Source organism: Plasmodium falciparum (assembly GCF_000002765.6).
Source record: "Plasmodium falciparum 3D7 genome assembly, chromosome: 12".
Lineage (NCBI taxonomy): Eukaryota > Apicomplexa > Aconoidasida > Haemosporida > Plasmodiidae > Plasmodium > Plasmodium falciparum.
In genome coordinates, this window is record NC_037284.1 from 977,501 (window position 1) to 996,574 (window position 19,074).

The following is a 19,074-nucleotide window of genomic DNA, read 5'->3' on the forward strand; positions in this document are numbered from 1 at the left end:
TTGATACTACTTGAGACACATTATTACTGCTGCTATCCTATTCAACATTTTAAAAAAATAGCATATATATATATATGAATATAAATGTATATACATAAAAATGTAAATGAATATACAAGAACATAAATTATTATATACATAAAAAAATATATTTTAAAACATATATCATGTACACATAAAAAATATTTTAAAAAATATATATCATATATACATCTTTTAATCAATATATATATATTTATATATATATATATATATATTTTATTTACATCGTAAGTAATGTTGGATTTTTTTTTTTTCTCTTCTTTTTTCGACGACGTGTCACCATATAGATAATCTAAAATATAGTCGAACGGTGATATGGAACAATACTGACAATTAAAAAGATCCATTTTTCTATATCAACTGAATTGTATAGGCGATAAAAGAAAAAAAAAAAAAAAAAAAAAAAATTAATTAAAAAAATAGAAAAACCATGTTAAAAATAAATAATAAATATATTGTAGATAAAATATGTATAAAAATATGATGCATATATATTTATATAAATATGTGTTATGATTTTTATATATGTACGTATGGTGTTTTACAAAATACAAATGTTTATTTATTTGAATGACAACATTAAATGTATTGTGTTTATATTATGTAATTTATATGTATTCCTTTTTTTTTTTTTTTTTTTTTTTTTTTTCTCCTTTTCGTATTTAAAAATGTTATAAAAAAAAAAAAAAACGAATAAAAAAGTGTATAAATTTTATATATAAAAAAAAAAGAAAAAAAGAAATGAATAAATATATGTATATTATATATATGTATGTATGCCCATCAGTTTAAACTTTTAATGTATATATAATAAAAATACATACATATATATATATTATATATATATATTTTTTTTTCTTATATGCAATAATTTTATTCTCCTCTTTGATTTTTTTTTTTATTATTTTTATTTAAAAATTTTCCAAATACCATTATATATATATATATGTTAAGTATTTCTTTTTTTTCTTCAAATTCTAATATGGAAAATCATTCTATTATTTAAAAGAAAATAAAATAAAAAATAATTCCTTTATTAATGTCTTATATATACATGTTGTTATATTTAACAAATATTAATATATAACAATTTTGTTTTTGTTTTTGTTTTTGTTTTTGTTTTTGTTTTTGTTTTTGATTTTGATTTTTTTTGTGTGTTTTTTTTTTTTCTTTTTTTTCGTTTGGTTTTATGTTTTCTGTTTAAAGATACTAAGTAAACAAAAAAGAAGAAAAATAAATATAAAATTCAAAAAAAAGAAAGATATTATGATAAATTATAAATATAATAATATATTATGAAGAATAAACATATAATAATTATACACATTAGATTATTTCCAAAATTATTTTCCATTCTTAATATATTATATATATAGCAAAAAATAAAAAAATATATTTATATATAATTATATAAATATGTTTATGTTTTATTTTTAACATTTCGACACGAAATATTTTCGAATAGCACAAAAGTGCAACAGATATGGTCAAAATGATACCTAATAAGAAAAGATCATGAAAAAACAAAAAAAAAAAAAATTAAATTATTATATAATATATATATATATATATATGATAAGGAAAAATTCTTTTCTTCAATCTGTTATTTTCATAAATATAATATTTTTATTATGTGTAAAATAATATATATTATCCAAAGTAAAAATAATTAAAATAAATGAAAGCAATTTTTTTTTTTCCTTTTTTTTTTTTTTTGTATTTTAAGTTTTCAAAATGTGTACAGGAATATTTCAATTTTATTGTTTCACATTAAATACACATTTCAAAGAACAAAAAAAAAATTTCTTAAAATGTTATGTACATATTTCGTTTCAAAGGGAATGAGAAATGATTTATATATTTTGTAAAATAATTAAAAATATATATATATATATTATATATATAATTCCAAAAAATTTAAAAAAAGAAAAGATTTCTCATACTTATGAATTCTTCTCTTTAACCTTTTTTAAAGGTATGCAAATGATAGTAAAATGGAACACGTACATATATCTATGTATAAAATAAATATTTGTTCTATACATATTTATTTTTTATGAGGTACGATAAAATATAAGCCAAACACCTATTTAATGATAAATAATATAGCGTTCAAACATACTTCATATAATTAGCACACAATAATTTCTCATTTAAAATACTTAATCATTCTAATTCATACAATTAATTTTAAAAATAAAAAAAAATAAAAGAACACATATAATATATATATATATATATATATAATTACACATTTATCATTATTTTTTAGAATATTATCAGTTATTAAAAATAAAAAAAAGAAAAGAAAAAATTACAATGATAAAGTAATAACTCTACTGAAAAGGGGTCCCATTTTTAATTAATGTTAAGTATTATTATTATTATTATATATATATTTGTATATAGGTTTAATTATTCCAATTAGAACAATTCTTTATTAATATATATATCCTTTTTTAAAATAAAAAAAAAAAAAAAAAATTGTATATAAAATAACATTGATGCCAAATTTATCATTTATACCAAATTAAAAAAAAAAAAAAAAAAAAAAAAAAAAATTTGAAATGTGTATATCATAAAATTATATTTGTTCTCTTTATATGGTTTAGGTACTTTTTGTTTCAAACTTGAACAAAATATGAATTTAACAAACATATAAATCATATATATAAATATATAACATATATAATATATATATAATAAAAATATTGAATAAAATATTAAACAAAATATTAAACAAAATATTAAACAAAATAATAAAAAAAATTAGTCATGCTTATATTTGTATAATTTTTTTCGTTACATTAATATGGTCAATTTTTTTTTTTTTTTTTTTTTTTTGTTATATATTAAGTTGTTCATTTCATGAAGTTTAGTTATATTTCATTATAAAAAAAACATCATTTGATTTATTATTTAAAATAAAAAATAAATTAACAAATCAATATAAATAAAAAACCATAAAAATGTGACTTCTACATTTATCTATACTTTAAAAATAAATATATATTTGTATGTTATTATGTCATTTTAATTTAATTTTTTTTTTTATATTCATAAATTATAAAATGTGTTTAAAAAAAAAAAAAAAAAAAAAAAAAAAAAAAAAAAAAATTGGATGAACATATATATATATATATATATAATATACATATATTTATGTAACGCTGCCTCTTGAGCATTTCAAAAAATAATATAAAACTTTCTTCACAATGTATTATAGGTATTATATATATATATTTTTTTTTTATTTAATTAAAAATTATACATCAGATTGTATGTTACCATATATTGGCATATGTAAATTGTCCCATGCATTTTTTTTTTACATTTTTTTTTGTTTTATTTGAAGATGTGCAAAATTGAATGGAACAAATAGAACATTTCGAATATACATAGGTCTACGTATATGTTTACAATTATTTATTAGTTTTGTCATATGTTATTTTTGTTTTGTTTTGTTTTGTTTTGTTTTGTTCTTTTTTCTTTTTTTTTTTTTTTTTTTTTTTTTTTTTATCTTTACATATTGAATAAAATATTAATTGACAATAAAATAATATATATATATATATATATATATATATATAGCCATATATTTGTTTAAACAAATGAAAAAATATTTATTATGAAATATAAATATTAGTATACACATTTCCTTCTATTTATATATTACTATTATTATTTTAAATACCACATATATATATATATATATATATATATATATATATATATTTATTTATATATAAATGTCGAAAATGCAAGTTGTTTCAGATTTGACGAACTTAAAATATTTATACGACAAGGTATCCCTTGGGAAAATAATTAATCGTAATTTGAAAGAGCTAATTAAGAATCCTGAATTTTGCTTTGATGATGAAATAAATAATATGAACAATATAAGAAATAGCATATTAACAGAACAATATAAGGGGTTAAATATGAACTTGTTAAATTTATATAAAGAATATTTATTTTATTTTGAAACATTTAAACGTAAGAAGTTGTTAAAAGACAAGAAGAAGATATATACAAATGATATATTTGAGAAAAATAAAAAATTAGAATATGAATTAGAAGAAGAGAATATAATTATCTTATATAATATAGGTTATATAACTTCATATATGGTTAAAGAAAAGAAATCGTTAAATGATATAAAATTATTAAATAAAATATCTACAGAAGCTATAGAAATTTTTAATTATATGTTTCAACATATGAATGAATTAAAATTACAAGAATTAAATGATATTAATTGTATAAGTTGTTATATATTTTTATGTATAACTTTAGGTTATCATGAAAATATGTTTTATAATACTGCAATGATGAAAAAATATAAAAGAAAGTTACTAGCAAAATTATCATTTAATATTTATACATATTTTAATGAAGCATTATGTTGTTTACAAGGAGATATGCTACCAATATTTAAACAGTCAGATAATTTTACAATAGCAAGAAATAATTTACAATATATCAGAAATCCCAATAGCTACTTGTATAATTTTGTTCAGGTAAATAAACAAATATTTATTAGTATTAGTAATTATCATTACTCATTGAAATATGTACAATTAAGTGATATGGAAGAATTGAAAGTTACTAAATATGAAGAAGACAAAATTGGTGAAATATTGTGTCGACTTAATTTTAGTTTAATTAATGTTAATAGAGGTATAGAATTATGTAAAAAATATAACATAAATGTAAATTTCCTATCATTAAAAGAAAAGATTATGAAACTTTTAGATTTTTTTGAATATGAAAATAAAAACATTTATTTTGAAGTAGTACCTGATTATGATAATTTAGAAAGCATTAAAGGGACACAAGTTACATTTATGAAAAATATAGAAATCTGTGATATATATATAAAGAAAAATATATCTAATAATCTAAAATTATTATTTAATGAAAAAGCAAAATATATATATGATTCATATAATAATCAAGCCTTACCATTATACGAATATTATAATAAACATTTTTTAAATTTAAAAGATCAATATGAATTATTAAATATATCCCACAGAAAAGATATTCTTCTTCTTCTAAATAATTCTATTCTAAATATATTTTCCAAAAAAAAACAAATATATAATCCTATACATTATGATAATCATCTTACATTTCTTTCTAGTGTTGAAAATAATTTAAAAGATATATTAATTGAAGCAGATAATTATTTAACTATAGAACATAACAACCATTTAGAATTCCAAAAAATTTATTTAAATGTAACTATCAATCAAGAATCTGTTAATTCATATAATAACTTCTTATTTCATTTAAATTCATTCAAAACATTATTACATGAATTATCACAAAATATTATTACATTCAAAACATATCTTGAAAAAAATCATGAAAAGTTAAAAATCTGTGAAATGGATGTTACTAATTTCTTTGAACATATTATTAACCAATTAAATATCTCTTCTAATATACATATTGATAATTTAGATGAAGATTATAACCATTATAAAAATCTTCTCAGCGAAGAAAATGATCAAGACTTATCTTCTGTAAATAGTACTAGTGATATTGAACCCATATCTTCTGTAATGTCTTTAAATTATTCAGACTTTCACAACTTTTTAAAAACAAAAAAATTATTGTTCGCTATTCACAAATGGGAAAATAATCAATATCTATTTCACTACAATACATTGAGCAAATATATTAATCTTCATTTAGAAGAGAGATTATATTTTGTCCTTACGTCTTTGTATTTTTCCATGAACATACAGCTAACCAACTTTTCTAACGATTTGACTTTTATTAGAAATGGTTTACATGATCAATTTTTGAATTCAATAACGGTACATAATTACAAAATGAAAAAAAGAAAAATAAGAAATATATGTACATGATAAAGGATGAACACCCTGCTCATTCTTTTTCTTTATACATTCATACATTCAAACATAAATTTATGATAACTTATTTGTAGAAATAAGATATGTTTGCAGGATACTGCATACTAGTCTAATATGTATACTTTTTATATCATATGTTCATATTTTAACATTTCATATATTTTTTCACCTACACACACATATATATATATATATATATATATATATAAATGTATATATATTTATATATTTATATCTATTTATAGGAAGAGAAAGATAGCGAAAGGTTAAATGTTCTGTTGGAAAAACAAAAAGAATTATTGAATGCGAAAAAAATAAAATTAGAAGAAAGAATTACATTATTTGAGAAGGATTTAAATCAGTTTTATAATTATTATCATGAATATAATAAACTAGAATCATTTAAAACTATAGAAGTAAGTTTAACTGATAATTTAAATTATATATCTTGCGGAAAAAAAAAAAAAAATACCTATATAAATAAATACATACATATATACATACATATATATATATATATATATATATATATATATATATATATATATCTATTTATTTATTTATTTTACATTTTTCTCCTCAGGACTTTAGTGCTTTTATGAATGAGCTAACCGAAATTTGCTCAAGCTTAAATACCACATATAAGAAACATGAATATACATTAAAAAATGCTATGTTGTTTAAAGATGACGTAAGAAGAATATTATTCATAACAAATAAAAGACGAAAAGACTATACATATATATGTATATATAGTATAACATTTATAACCTTTAAAAGGTATTTTTATATAAACCTTAATTTTTTTTTTTTTTTTTTTTTAAATTTCAGATTAATAGATATATATACATGAGGGAAAGCGAAAGATCCCAAATAAGGTAATATATAATTATTATTAAATATGTAAATATATATATATATATATATATATACATTATTGTTTTTAAAATATTTATATTTAATTATATATATTTTCTTAAACAGGATACAACAAATACCAAATAATTATTCAAGAAACATACAAAACAGTACTGAACGTTATTACTGATAAAAGCAACCTTTTTAATTTCTATAGTTTATTATAAATTTCCAATAAATAATATTTTTGGTTATAAATTAAAATATAAATAAAAATATAAATATATATATATATATATATATATATATTACTTAATTATAATACTACATTTTAATATATATATAATCATAAACTAAGAAAACTTACTAAGAATGGTGAAACGAAACTTAAATGTTTTTTCTATGTTTCATTAAAATTTAATGTTATAATATAAATCATAAAAATAATATAATTTTTATTATTATTCTTAAAAATAAATTAATAAATAAATAAATATATATATATATATATATATATTAATATAAATTAAACTCTGACTTTATTATATGATTATATAAAAAAATATTTCTAATAAACATATAAATGTAGGGTTTCAAAAGAATTACTTTTATGGTACAATTTTTTCCATATACGAAAAATATGTACAAAATGAATATTTATTTTAAAATATATTATTATACAAACATATATATATTTTTTGAATGCAATTATAAATAAATATTATAAGAAATATTTCTGTAAAACTTATTTTAATAATCATAATAAAAAAATATATAAATAAATATCCCAAGGAAAAAAAAATATATATATTTCATATTTGCATGTTTTTTATTTCCTTTATTATTATATAATTTTTCTTTTCCTTCTTTTTGTACTGAAAAAAAATTCGTGTACTTTTTTTTATATTATATAAAAAATAAAATTATATATTATATAAATATTATATGTAATATAACCGTAAGGGGTTGGGTTAGGGTCTATGAGGGGAACTACTAAATTATGTATATTATATTTATATATATATATAAGAAATATTTATGGTATTTATTTTATATATAATTTTACCATTTGCATACATTCATTATATTATATATATATAAATATATATATATATATATATATATTAAATAATGTTGATTCCTACTAAAATAACGAAGGGCTTAAAAAACCAAAAAAAAAAAAAAAAAAAAAGTCCTTACGGTTATTTTTTTTTTTTTTTTTTTTTTGATAAGTTCTTAATTTCAGTTTTCCATGTATGAAACAATAACAAAAAGAAAAAAAAAAAAAAAATAATAATAATAATAATAATAATAATAATAATAAACCTCATTTGATTTTATAAATGTTTATTTATATACTCATTTACAAAGAAATAATTTTTTTTTTTTTTTTTGAAGTAAAATTTAATGTCAATTGCACAAGGGGTATTATTTATAGTATATATAATATACATATTATATTTATAAAATATATAATACTTTTATAAGGTTATAATAACATATATAATATAAAATATACATATATACAATATATATATTAATATAATATATATATATATATAATATATATGATATAATATATTTATATATAAAAATATTATAATATATTATTTAAAAAAAACTGCAATTCTAAAAATATTTTTTTTTATATATATATATAAAAACTTATATATGTATATTATATTATATAATATTATATATATAATAATTTTAAAGTATATTATATTTTATTATATATATAATAATATGTATCGTCGTATATTTTTTTTTGATATGTATACAAAAAAAAAATTAAAACAATAAATCCTAATAAAATAATATGTAATATAATAACATTTTATTATATATATTAAATATAAATGTAAATTTTTTAAACATATTTTTTAATATGCGTAATAATTAAAGTAATTATTAAGATTAATTTAACATATATGTAAACAAAATAATATGTAATATTTTTATTATTTTTTTATGAAAAAATAAAAATTAAATTAAACTATGTAAATATTTATAATATATTTATATATATATATTATATTACATACTTAAATATATATATATATAATAATATAAATATTTTATGAATATATTTATAATATATATTATTATATAATTAAAATAAAAAAATATATATATATAAAGAAAAAATATATTTATAAAAAAAAAAAAAAAAAAAAAAATAATATATAAAAACATAATTTTTTAAAATATAAAAATTTTTTTACAAAAAAAACAAAAAAAAAGAAAAAAATTTATAAAAATGTTATAAAAACGAAAAAAAAAAAAACTAAAAAAAATTTCAAAAAAAAATAGTATAAAAAGAAAAATTTTAAAAAAAGAAAGATAAAAAAATATTATATTATTATATATAATAATATATAAATAAAAGAAATCCTGGAAACAGAAGTAAAAAATCCCAGAAAAAAAAAAAAAAAAAAAGCCTTATATTTTTTTAAATATAATTATATATATATTTTAAGAGAAAAACAAAAACATAACAAATATATATATATATATTATATATTATATATATAAATAATAATATATGATATATAAAAGAAGGAATATTAATGATGATACATATATAATTATAAAATAAAACCTTTAAATATTTATTTTTAATATATTGATATATATATTTTGTATTGAAAATAATCTACATTTATATATAAATATAAAAGAATAAAGAAAAAAAAAATACATATATATATATTATGTAATACCATATTTACATATTTTTACAATAAAGAATAGTGTATATATATATATATATATATATATATATATATATATATAATATTTATTTATTATTTTTATATTATAACCCTTATTAATATTAAAAGAATATATATATATATATATATATATTTATAATATGTATATATATAAATATTTTAACTGTTAGTAATATATATAATTATATATATAATATTTGTAATTTTTTTTTTTTCTTCCATTGTGTATTTTTTAAATATATCAAACCAAAAAAAGAAAAAAAAAAAAAAAGTCTTATATTGTATATAATACATACTTCTATTTATTTTAAACAAAATTTATGATAAAAAGTTATTATTAACAATTTTATACATAAAATATTTATTAGTTATATATTTGAATTTATATCTACATTTATATTAAATAGTTTGTTTTGTATAAGTGAAAAAAAAAAAAATACAAAAGTATCCTATTATTATAAAAAGTATTTGATTTCAATAAGGACATATAATATATATTAATAAGAGTAAGTTATAAAAAGAAGTATGAAAAAAAAAAAAACAGAAAATAATAAAACCCATACAAAAAAAAGAAAAAAAAAAAAACAAAAAAAGAAATAAAAAATAGAAAAAAAATTATTTTAATTTACATATATTTATATACATAATATATGAACGTTAATTATGCATTTATATATAACCACAAAAAAAAATATAATATATCTAGAAGTGTAAATTAAATTGTATCAGTAAAATTATTTAATATATATATATATATATATATATATATATATATATAATATATTTTTATTTATACACTTGGTTATTTTATTTATTATTTTATTATTTAATGAATTATGATGCACAAGGATAAATTTATATTAGTGTTTATAAATAATATTGATATATATATATATATATATATATATATATATTAATATAAACTTATACGTCTTAATATATTTTTATTACTTATATATACCTTATGTTTACATTTAATTAACTACACTTTCCTTATAAATATTATATATATGTATTTACTTATTATATATTTATAATTTGTTAAAAATTAGAATTAAGAACATACATATTTTTATATATATTAATTTTATTTTATCATAAATATATATGTATATAATATATATGTATATATATATTTATGTTACATATGTATATATTATATATTTTATAATTATTTTTTTTTTTTTCCATCTGTTTTCTTTGCCATCATAAATTTTGATAAAAAGAAGAAAGTGTTTAGAATATATACGGAAAAAACATATTATTATATATATGATACATACATAATTATATATATATATATATAAATTTATTTATAACAGTAATATATTTTTACCTATTTTGGAATATTTAACAAATACCATAAATACAGTATTTTATTAATATATTTATATATATTTTTTTATTTATATATTTGTGTTTCTATATAATAGCAAGCCTAGAACCACGCAAATCAATTTTTAAAAAATTAATCACTTTTAAATAAGAAAAAAATAAGAAAAAAAAAAAATATATATATATATATATATATATATATAAATATATATATATATTCGTAATTTATAAAATATTATTCATTTTTTTATAAAAAAATTATATTTTTCAAAATGATTGCTACTGGTACAAATATGATGCACCCCAGTTTTTCAACTGCTTCCCTTTATGTTGGAGATTTGAATGAAGATGTTACAGAAGCTGTATTGTATGAAATATTTAACACCGTTGGTCATGTATCTTCTATAAGAGTATGTCGTGATAGTGTAACAAGAAAATCATTAGGTTATGCATATGTGAATTATCATAACTTAGCTGATGCAGAGAGAGCTTTAGATACCCTTAACTATACAAATATAAAAGGGCAACCAGCAAGATTAATGTGGAGTCATAGAGATCCATCCTTAAGAAAGAGTGGAACAGGAAATATTTTTGTAAAGAATTTGGATAAATCAATAGATAATAAAGCATTGTTTGATACATTTAGTATGTTTGGAAATATATTATCATGTAAGGTTGCAACTGATGAATTTGGTAAAAGTAAAAGTTATGGTTTTGTTCATTATGAAGATGAAGAAAGTGCAAAAGAAGCTATTGAAAAAGTGAATGGTGTTCAATTAGGATCAAAAAATGTTTATGTAGGACCATTTATTAAGAAGTCTGAAAGAGCAACAAATGATACAAAATTTACCAATTTGTATGTTAAGAATTTTCCTGACAGTGTTACTGAAACTCATTTAAGACAACTATTTAATCCATATGGTGAAATAACATCTATGATTGTTAAAATGGATAATAAGAACAGAAAGTTTTGTTTTATTAATTATGCTGATGCAGAAAGTGCAAAGAATGCTATGGACAATTTGAATGGAAAGAAAATTACCGATGATGGACAAATAGATGAAACATATGATCCTAAAAAAGAGGAAGCTACTGCATCAACAAGTGGAGCAGCAAATCAAACAACAGGAACAGATGCTGATAAGACAGATAAAAATGATAAGAATAATAAAGCAGATAAAAATGAAAAGGGTGACAGTTCAAATGCAAATAATAATGCAACAGCAACAGGTGCAACTACTACTGATACTACCACAACACCAGGGGAAACTACAACTACAACAGCTAATGCCGATTCAACAGGTGCAAATAATAATAATGGTTTATCTCCAAATACGAATACATCCAATACAACAACTGGTAGTAGTAATAATTCTATTAACTTAAATGAAAATAATAATACAGCTGGTAATAATAATAGCACAAACAACAATAATAATAGTGGTAGCAGTATGAATAATGCTGGAAGTGCTAAGAAAGATGAAACTGCCGCATCCGATTGTGCAGATACACCAAATATTTTATATGTTGGTCCACATCAATCAAGAGCTAGAAGACATGCAATATTAAAAGCCAAATTTGACAATTTAAATGTAGAGAATAAGAATAAACACCAAGGTGTGAATTTATATATAAAAAATTTGGATGATGGAATTGATGATATTATGTTAAGAGAATTATTTGAACCATTCGGTACTATAACATCAGCAAAGGTTATGAGAGATGAAAAAGAACAAAGTAAAGGCTTTGGTTTTGTATGTTTTGCATCTCAAGAAGAAGCAAATAAAGCAGTAACAGAAATGCATTTAAAAATAATTAATGGAAAGCCATTATATGTAGGATTAGCAGAAAAAAGAGAACAAAGATTATCAAGATTACAACAAAGATTTCGTATGCATCCAATTAGACATCATATGAATAATCCATTAAATACCCCAATGCAATATGCATCACCTCAATCACCACAATTACAATTTAGTCAGAATACATTAAGTTATGGTAGACCAGTTATAACCGCCTTTAATCAAAATAACTTAATATCATGGAGACATCAACAAGCCGCTCAACAACAAGCAGTACATCAACAAGCCGTACATCAACAAGCAGCTCAACAACAATTAAATTTCAATACAAACTTAAGAGGTCAAATTAATCAAATGAGATTATATACACAAAATAATATGATGAATAATAATTTAAATCAAAACAAACCTAATGCTCAATTACATCATAACCAACAATATGTACCAAATGCTTTAGCTCAGAATGGACAACAACAACCAAATTTAAATGCAGCTGGTCAACATAATGCTCAACAATTACAACAACAAGGAAACAATCAATTGTTAAATAATAACATGCGTAATATGAATAATAGAGCTAATCGCAATATGGGAAATTTGGGTAATATGAATAATCAAAAACAACTTCCATTAAATATAAATAACAAACAACAAAATGCAGCATCTCAAGCTAACCAAATGAATCATCAAGCTCAACCACAAGGAGCACAAGCACAACAAAAAAATCCACAACAAATGCAACAAGTCCCACAAGGAAATAATTTTAAATTTACTGCACAAGCAAGAAATCGTATGGAGTTACCAAATAAAAATGCAAACAAAGTTAATACAATGAATAATAATATGAATGTTAATTTTAATAATAATTCTACATTAACAGCTGCTGCATTAGCATCTGCACCACCATCTATGCAAAAACAAGTATTAGGAGAGAACTTATTTCCTTTAGTAGCAAATTATCATCCAACCTTAGCTGGGAAAATTACAGGAATGATGTTAGAAATGGACAACTCAGAATTACTCATCTTGTTAGAAAATGAAGAACAACTTAAAAAGAAAATAGACGAAGCACTTGTAGTCTTGCAAAAGGCAAAATAAAAGGATAAGGAAATAATTTATATTATATATATATATATATATATATATATAATAAAATATATAATGACAGACGGACAGCTCTATAAATATCACCTTAAATGTTTAATATATAATTTATATATGATTAATGTAATACCCCGAAATATATTATTATATCAACATATATAAATATATACATATTGTATATATATATATATATATATATATATATATATTATATGTTGTGTATATATATCTACTATGGTATTATTATTTATTAATATCTTAAAGGGGATTATGCATAATTCAAAACATAAATTTATTATATGCACAAAAAATTATATATTTGTTTTATATGTATATATATATAAATGAAAAAAAAAAAAATTAAAAAATATGTAAAAAAAATAAAAAAAAATGAACAGATTTAATCCCATCCAATTAACTAACAATTAACAGATATTTATAAAAAATAAAAAAATAAAAAAATAACAAAATAACAAAATTAATAAAAAAAAAATATATATATATTAATATATACGTGAATTATATTAAAATTTTATAAAAAAATAAATATTTTTTTGTATAAGAAGTAAAATATATATATATATATATATATAGTATTATTACATAACAACCATATATAGAAGACATAAAAAAAAAAAAAAAAAAATAGAAGAATCATATTTTAAAAATATAACTAATTTTTTTTATATATAACAAAAAAAATATTTTAAATAAATGTAATTTTGTGTATTTCAGAACCCCCCCCAAAAAAAAAAAAAAAAAAAAAAAAAAAACAAAAAAAAAAGAATAAAATGAAATAAAATAAAATTAATAAAAAAATACATATATGTTTATAATATATGTAAATAAAAAATAAATTTTGTGTGTATACAGAAAAAAAAAAAAAAAAATAACTGTTTTAAGAATTATTTATATCTAGACATTTTTTTGTTATATAAAAAAAAAAAAAAAAAAAAAAAATTAATATGCCTTATTTTTATATATTCTGACAAAAATATTACATAAATATATATTATTATCTTTTGTATATTATGAATAATTTTTCTTTTTCTTTTTTTTTTTTACAGATACATATATATGTTATTATATATATGTATATGTATTTATTTATATTTTTACACAATAACATATTTATTTTTTTATTTTTAATGTTTTCAAAAGAGCTGTAGCTGTATTATTTAAATAATAGATATTTTATAAATAAAACATATATTATATATATATATATATAAATGCTCATATCGATGTTTTTATTTTTATGTATATATATGTATTTAAAGAAAAATGAAAAAACAAAAATTTTGTAAAGTATTAATTATATATATATATATATAATATATATATATATAATATTATACATATATATGTATATTCATAAATCTTTTAAGTCCTTTTATATTAATCCTATAATATTTTAAAGAATTTATAAGACATTGAAAGAAAAAAAAAAAAATAAAATAAAATAAATACTAAAATAAAAATTTAAAAAGAATAAAAAAAAATGTATTAAAGTATTCTCTTATATGTAATAATTCCTTTTAACATGGAGCTTTTGTAAAATATTTATGTATGATTGTTATGCTTAAGAGCGAAAAAAGAAAAGAAAATTAAAACATAATAATGATATAATATTATATTATGTATGTTTATATTATCAAACCGTTATTTCATATTAAAATTTTGTAACGTTATCACGCACTATGTATATTTAGATTATTTTTTCCTATTATATTTTTTATATATTATAAAAAAGAACTTCAAAATTAAGGGTTTTTTAAAAGGATAATAAAAAATATTAAATATATATATAAGTGCATTATATATATATATAAATATATATATTTTAAAATAATATGTTTTCATTATTGATCAGTAATATATATATATATATATAATATAGAACCTTAAAATATATTATAAAGTTATTTCTTTATTTCTCTTAATATTAAAAAAAAAAAAAAAAGTTTGTTATTTCTTATAATATTAAAATTATATAATAATTATCCATATGTAATACCAAAGAGGAATAAAAAAAAAAATATTACAAATATTATATATATTTTTTTAAATAAAATAAATATTATTAACGCAAATAAGGAAATATAATAATATTTAAAAAATTCGTTTATTTCATAAACTATAATTAGGAGAAACTATATGAAAAAAAAAAAAAAAAAAAAAAAAAAAAGAAACCTACATTATGTTATTTTTTAAAGTCATACTATATGTATAATAATTTTCATTTGGCCTTTAAAATAATATATATAATATTACATATATATATATATATATATATATATATATATATATAATATATTGTTATTATTTTAATATATTTTGAAGTTACATTATATATTCTTCATATATACATATTGAACTTTTTTATAAAGAAAAAATAATATATAATATAATATAATAATATATATGTAATATTTTAATATATTATTTATTATTAATAATTTCTAAGATTATATATTATTACTCATAATTTATTAAATAAAAATTGGTACATTACATTTTTTTATAAAAAAAATAGTTTTATTTTATAATATATAACAATTAAAATATATAATTTAAATTAATATACAAATCCGACGTCATAATTTTTATTTAAAAAAATAATAATAATGTTGAAAAATACAACGTCAAAAATTAAAACATAATAAAAAAAAAAATAATAATAATATAATAAAATAAATAAGAAAAGAGGAAAAGTAATATATATATATAATATATATATATATATATAATATATAATATTTTTTGATAGTTACAATATCATCACTTATATATATGACATAGTTAATTATTTATTTACTTTTTATTTATTTTTAATATGTATCTTTTTAAAATTTCCTAATTAATTATTTTTCCTTAAATTAAAAATTTTTGTTATAAAATAAACGAACGTGTATATTTTTATATATAAAATACACCTTATTATTTTATTTTTTTTTTAAACTATAATAATATATACATTAATTTTTTAGACTATGCATAATAATCACATATTTGAAGATGATGATATAATTCTGACAGATAGGTTTTTAAGTGATGAAAGCAGTGAAAATGATAAAAGAGAAAAAAAAAAATATATTAAAGAAAATAAAAAAAATATAGAAAATGTTTCAAATGTACTATTAAATAATAATTTTAATAAAAATGTGGGAATGAAAAGAAATAATTCTATTTTTAATAATGAAGAAAATAAGGATAAAAATTATTTTACTAATAATGATCTTATAGAACATAAAAATAAATCATTATTAAAAGATAAATCAAACGAATTTAGTTTTAACAAACATAATTATTCAAATACAAGATATGATAACAATGTCACAGGAAATTATTTCGATTTCGATAATTATTATGTATCTAATATGGACAATACAAATAATCCAGAAAAGGAAATTTATAAATATGATGAAAATATAGAAATAGATGGAAAAAATAAAAAAAATAATAAACGCTTAAAAAGAAGTACTAGAGTTTGGCATGATTCAGATGATGACATTGATGTTAAAAATGAACATCTTGATACATACGGAAATTATTTAAATGAAGAAAAATTTCATAGTGATGATTCTAATGAATTTAATTATGTAGATGAAAAAGAAGATGAAAATTTAATAAGGAATATAGAAGCACATGATAATGTTTTTGAAGAATATATTGATGAACATGTTCATATGGAAAACATTTCTTCAAACACTAATAAAGATGCTATTTCTCATATTCAAGCTGATGATATTTATATTTTTGATGATGAGAAAATAGATATGCATATACAAAAAAAAAAAAAATGGAATAAAAAAAATGATAATAATATTTTTTTAAAATATTTTTTACAAAAATTTACCATACATCAAATAGAAGAAAAAAAAGTAAAACAATTAGTATGCTTACCAAAAAGTAATTTGATATTTCCTGTATACAATTTAAATTTATACATGTTGAAATATGAAGATAATAGTTTAAATATATCCAAAAAAATATCCTTTAAAAGAAAAATCAAATATGTACAAGAATATAAGGATAATTTATATATTCTGTCTTATGATAATTTCTTAAGAAATTATAATTTGGAAAAGGGGTAAGAAAATAGTCAAAATTTTAAAATAATTCGTATAATAATGAAATGTACAAAATATAACTTAAGTGTGAATCATAAATAAAAAAAATAAAAAAAAAAAAATTACACACATGTATAATATATATATATATATATATATATATATATATATATATATGTATGTATGTATGTTTGTATAAAAAGTCCTTATAGGATGCATTCGAATCCACTTATTTGTACAATATCATTTTAAATATATATGTACAATAATTTTTTTTAAAAGCAAAATTTATTTATTTACACGAAAATTAAAAATATTTACAAACTTTTATTATTCAAATTGAATTTATATATATATATATATATATATATATATATGTATATATTTTTTTTTTTTTTTTTTTTTTTTTTTTTTAGGCTTGTGTACAAAAATAGAATCCATTATGATAAATTAGACATATCTCTACCAAGAGAAATAAAATTTGTTGATAAAAATACAGAGGATGAGAATAATACTTCAAGTTCTTATTTATTTTCTCTATCGTTTCAAAATAGTGGTAAAATAAATGTATATGATTCAAGGAGTTATGATATTATTAAGACATTTGAGATGAGTAATAAATATGTAGGTATGAATTTTCATAAAAAAAGTAATAGTCTTTTTGCTTTAGATGAAAAAGGATATTTATATAATTGGTGCTTGAATACAAATAAATTGATAGATAAATTAGTAGATAATTATTCTATTTTCCCATCATGTTTAAATATTTATAATGATTATTTAATAACGGGTTCATGTAACGGTTTTTTAAATTTGTTTGATATTAATAATTTGAATACACCAATAAAAAGTTTTAAAAATTTGACCTTACGAGTTCATGATATTGTATATAATCCTTCACACAATATGCTTTTATATTATACAGATATAATGAAAAATGGCATAAAATTAATTGATCTAAAAACTAAATATGTTTATTGTAATGTCCCATGGTTTAACATTAATGTTAAATATAATATATATGCAGCTAATTTTTTTAATAATGGGAATAACCTTTGTTTTGCAGTCTCAAGCAATTCGTTTTATGTATATAACATATACTAAAACAAGTAATTGTTATTATTATTATATTATTATTATTTTTTTTTTTTTCGTGTTGTTATTTTATGAAATTTGAATAATGTATGTACAGTTAATTTTTATTTTTTTCATCTATTACCATCACCCCCTTCCTCACATT

General features: G+C 17.2%; 4 protein-coding genes across 4 annotated transcripts in view; 3 read left to right on the top strand and 1 right to left on the bottom strand.

Annotated features, from left to right (window-relative positions):
- PF3D7_1224100 (conserved protein, unknown function) overlaps positions 1 to 389 on the bottom strand; it is a gene marked incomplete at both ends in the record, with an annotated part of 1,070 nt that extends 681 nt beyond the window's left edge. The window contains 2 exons of the mRNA XM_001350602.1: positions 1 to 37; positions 267 to 389. The exon at positions 1 to 37 is cut by the window's left edge and continues 129 nt beyond it. Of these exons, the coding sequence (XP_001350638.1) occupies positions 1 to 37; positions 267 to 389 (160 nt within the window). The remainder of the gene's footprint in view (positions 38 to 266) is intronic.
- A 3,411-nt stretch (positions 390 to 3,800) lies between these two features.
- PF3D7_1224200 (BRO1 domain-containing protein, putative) lies at positions 3,801 to 6,975 on the top strand (the record flags this gene model as incomplete). Its single annotated transcript, XM_001350603.2, has 5 exons — positions 3,801 to 5,870; positions 6,173 to 6,343; positions 6,511 to 6,618; positions 6,759 to 6,805; positions 6,912 to 6,975. The coding sequence occupies 5 exons, from the start codon at positions 3,801 to 3,803 to the stop codon at positions 6,973 to 6,975; spliced, it is 2,460 nt and encodes an 819-aa protein (XP_001350639.2).
- A 4,152-nt stretch (positions 6,976 to 11,127) lies between these two features.
- PF3D7_1224300 (polyadenylate-binding protein 1, putative) lies at positions 11,128 to 13,755 on the top strand (the record flags this gene model as incomplete). Its single annotated transcript, XM_001350604.1, has 1 exon — positions 11,128 to 13,755. The coding sequence occupies one exon, from the start codon at positions 11,128 to 11,130 to the stop codon at positions 13,753 to 13,755; it is 2,628 nt and encodes an 875-aa protein (XP_001350640.1).
- Positions 13,756 to 16,754: 2,999 nt separating this feature from the next.
- On the top strand, positions 16,755 to 18,938 carry PF3D7_1224400 (WD repeat-containing protein, putative; the record flags this gene model as incomplete). The annotated part of the gene is made up of 2 exons (XM_001350605.1): positions 16,755 to 17,854; positions 18,251 to 18,938. 2 exons carry the CDS (start codon positions 16,755 to 16,757, stop codon positions 18,936 to 18,938), a joined length of 1,788 nt encoding a protein of 595 aa, XP_001350641.1.
- Between the last annotated feature and the right edge of the window lie 136 nt (positions 18,939 to 19,074).